At 59.3% G+C, this 3,230-nt stretch overlaps 1 protein-coding gene across 1 annotated transcript; it reads right to left on the reverse strand.

Moving 5' to 3' along the window:
- Nucleotides 1–382: 382 nt before the first annotated feature.
- On the reverse strand, nt 383–2,070 carry VDBG_02089 (Sep4b; the record flags this gene model as incomplete). The annotated part of the gene is made up of 3 exons (XM_003007855.1): nt 383–1,066; nt 1,122–1,476; nt 1,592–2,070. The coding sequence occupies 3 exons, from the start codon at nt 2,068–2,070 to the stop codon at nt 383–385; spliced, it is 1,518 nt and encodes a 505-aa protein (XP_003007901.1).
- Nucleotides 2,071–3,230: the final 1,160 nt, after the last annotated feature.

A 3,230-nucleotide genomic window follows, 5' to 3' on the forward strand; every position in this document is an offset into this window, starting at 1 on the left:
AGTTTTGCAAAGTTCATCAAAGTATGTATGGCGAAAAGAAGTGTAACGCATGAGATAGGTAAAAAGGGGTATGCTACATGTTGCCAGGCACCCAGGTGAAAGAAAGCGGTGGCAACTGCAGGAGAAAGGGGAAAAGAGACCAAGGAAAAAGGATGGAGCAGACTCCGAGTAGGTCTGTTTGTGGTATCGACGGTGGGGTTCTTCTTGCAAATGCCGAGGAAATCATAAGCCATCGTCAGGAAAAGGCCAAGGTACGGCCATGAAAAGCGCCAGCCCTTCTGGAGAGAGAAAGTAAAAACAAGGAGAAACAAGAGAGGGCGTTCGTGATCCAATTAACCGCTGATTGCTGGTTGTCCATTATTGTCCAGAGGGCATGAGGGCTCTATCGTCGGCGGTTCGCCGGGTCCCTGCTCTTGAGGCGGGATGTCCTCCAGCCCTCATACCACTGCTCGCGGCTGGCCTCGCGAAGCTCCGCCCGCCATTCGGTGAAGACGGCTTCTTTGAGCTTGTTAAAGTCGCAGTGCTGCTCGTCATAAGGGTCGGCAAACCCCCACGGAAACTGCCGTCCGGCAATTTCAGGCTCATACAGATCTGGGCTGATGATGGAAAGAGGCAGGAACGGAGTTTCGTCCTTCTCTTGCTTCTCCTCCTCCTTGGCTTTGTGGCGGCGGATGGATTGGCCGGACAGTCTCTTGGCCGATGGCGAAGATGGCACGGACCGGACCAACTCGTCACCGCCTTGGATTGGCAGATCATCGTCTTCGGGAGACTGGTCGGAATCATCCTCGAGCGCGTCCTCGTCGGCCTCTTCGATACGGTCCGAAGAGTCGTCATCGTCGTCGCCCATGCCGAGAGCCTCCAGGGGGTCCAGGTTAGCTTTCTTCAGGCTTTCCCAGACAGCCTTCTTCAGAACTTGCATATGCTTCGTCGTGATGGTGTCGGCTTTGGAGACAACGGGAATGACCGTCGTCTTGCCCTGCAGGGTACGTAGGACTTGGAGATCGAGATCCTCGTCGAGGCCGCCGGACACGCGGTTGAGAAAGCGGCTTGCCGCCGTGACCATTGGCTGAGGTGGCCTTGGCGGACGCCAGGTTGCGGTCAAGCCGAGCAGGGTCAAGAACCATAAAGGCAGCGTGAATGTGGGTATCCTGAACGCCAGGCGATCGCACAACCTTCATCTCCTCGGCAAAGGTTTCCTCGAACCGGCTTTCCAAGAACGCCGACATCTCGCGGAGCTGGAGATCGACAACATTCTTTTCCAGACCCTCCGAGTCCCAAAGTGTAAGGCCGACACGCTCGCCTTCGATTTCAGTCTCGAGATAATGGGGGATAAAGTTGCCAGACGCAGCCACTCGAGGTGCTTCTTCCTCGATCTCGCCGCGGCGGGATCGTTTCTTCGGAGGGAGGGCTAGACTGGTCTTCAGAAACTCGAGGAAGGAGGTCTTGCCGGCGCCACGTGTGCCGATGATGAGGATGCTGCCGAGGGAAAGCAATGTGAGCGGGGTGAGACACGGCAAAGCATGGTGAACATGGCAGATCGGTGGGCCGGGAAGGGAAGAGATGGGAAGCGGGCGGGGCATCGTTCACTTACTTGAAGGGAGTGGGATCCTTGCGTCTCCTGACCCGCCTAGGGCTGTTGATGGTGCTGATAGCACTGCTGGCATAGCTGTAGCGGCCACGATGGGTCATGCTCTCGGTGCGAGCATAGGGGTCGTAGGCGTTGCTGGGGATGGGGGGGACGGGGGGAGCGCTGCCGACGCTGTAGGCGGGCTCCATAGAGGGACGAGAGGTGGTGTACATGCCGCCACCGCGGTGATCGTCAGAGTAGACAGAGCCGGCGTCGGTGCGCAGGTCGGAGGGGATGGAGTTGGAGAGAGGAAGCTGGTCGTGGGCGTTGTAGAAGTCGGGCAGCTTGGGGGGATTCCTGGAGATGGCGGCCTGCTGGCGCTGGCGTTCGAGTTCCTGCTCCCTCAGGGCTTGGGCTTTCTTACCGCCCTTCCCCAGGTCACCGGATTTACTGCGTCGGAGCAACATGCCTAGGCTGGAGCGACGGACGGGCGGCTGGCTCATTCTTTGCTAAAAGTGCAGCTGGCCGAGATGGCATGAAAGGACAGTTTCAGACTGAGTAGTCGCGATGAGACGGTGGAGCTTGGCGGGCAAGCGAGAGACAGAAGGGTGGAAGCGCAACGTCAATTGACGAACCACTGGGGCGGGACTGGGCTTGACTTATGACGAACCGGCTGAGTCCGGTGGCAGCTGTCGTGGCTCGCTGAGCGAACAGGCTTGGGTCGGTTGGTGGGGTTCGACCGGTCGCAGGATGACGGATGACGGATGACGCCGTGTCGGCAGATGCGTGGGTAGGGTCGAACGAGGGCGCGTGTGTATCCCAGACCGGGTCGCAAGCAGATGAGAACGACGGGTCAATGTCCGTCGACCTGGTGCACCTGCTGCAACAGTGAGGATAGGAACTGAAATGATGCGCGGCAGGGAAGCGGCAGCGGGCTATTTAGGCAATCGAGGGGGTGGAGGTCGACAGGACGTCGCAACGGTGAAGGCGAAAAGGGGGTAAGTAGCAGAGAGCCGCAGGGCGGATTGCGATTATGCGTGGGTTGGTCGCAGTAAGGGGTTTGGCGGCAGCGGCGCCGTCGCAGGGTGGGTGCTGTTTCGAGTGAAGCTTGGGCTGCGTGAAAAGCCAAGGCAGTGCTGAGGGCACGAAGACAGGTAGGTAGGCAGGAAGATCTGGGGCGGAGTCGCGCGCGAAAAGTAATGGGAGGGCAATATGCAGTGCCTGGGTAGAATGAAGTGATCAGCCAGGTGCCAGGAAGTTGCTTGTCACGGAGAGCAGCGCGCGCGGCAGCAGGTCGATGGATGGTTGCGATTCGCAGAACGATCGAGTGGTTGGGTTGGGCGGGAGGGGGGAGCGAGCTCGTGGCAGCGGCACTAGGCCTGTTGCAGGGTTGACCAATGCCGGCGCCGGGACCTGCCTCCTTTTCCACGCCATGGTGCTGTCTGACTGTCTAGCTGCCTAGCTGACAGTCTAGCTGGCTGGCTGTCCTGCTTGGATGGGTCATGGAACTGGGTTTCGTCGCCAGCGGGACAGTGGCGATCGTCCGACGCGACCACCAGTAACAAGACGAGGTACCCAGGCGAGCCAGATGGGACGACGACGATCCGGGCTAGGGCTCCCAAGAATTCGCCGGTCGCGTGTCTGTGTCTGTAGGGGGGGAGAG

The sequence above is a fragment of the Verticillium alfalfae genome, genomic scaffold (assembly GCF_000150825.1).
Source record: "Verticillium alfalfae VaMs.102 supercont1.2 genomic scaffold, whole genome shotgun sequence".
NCBI classification, from domain to species: Eukaryota; Fungi; Ascomycota; class Sordariomycetes; order Glomerellales; family Plectosphaerellaceae; genus Verticillium; species Verticillium alfalfae.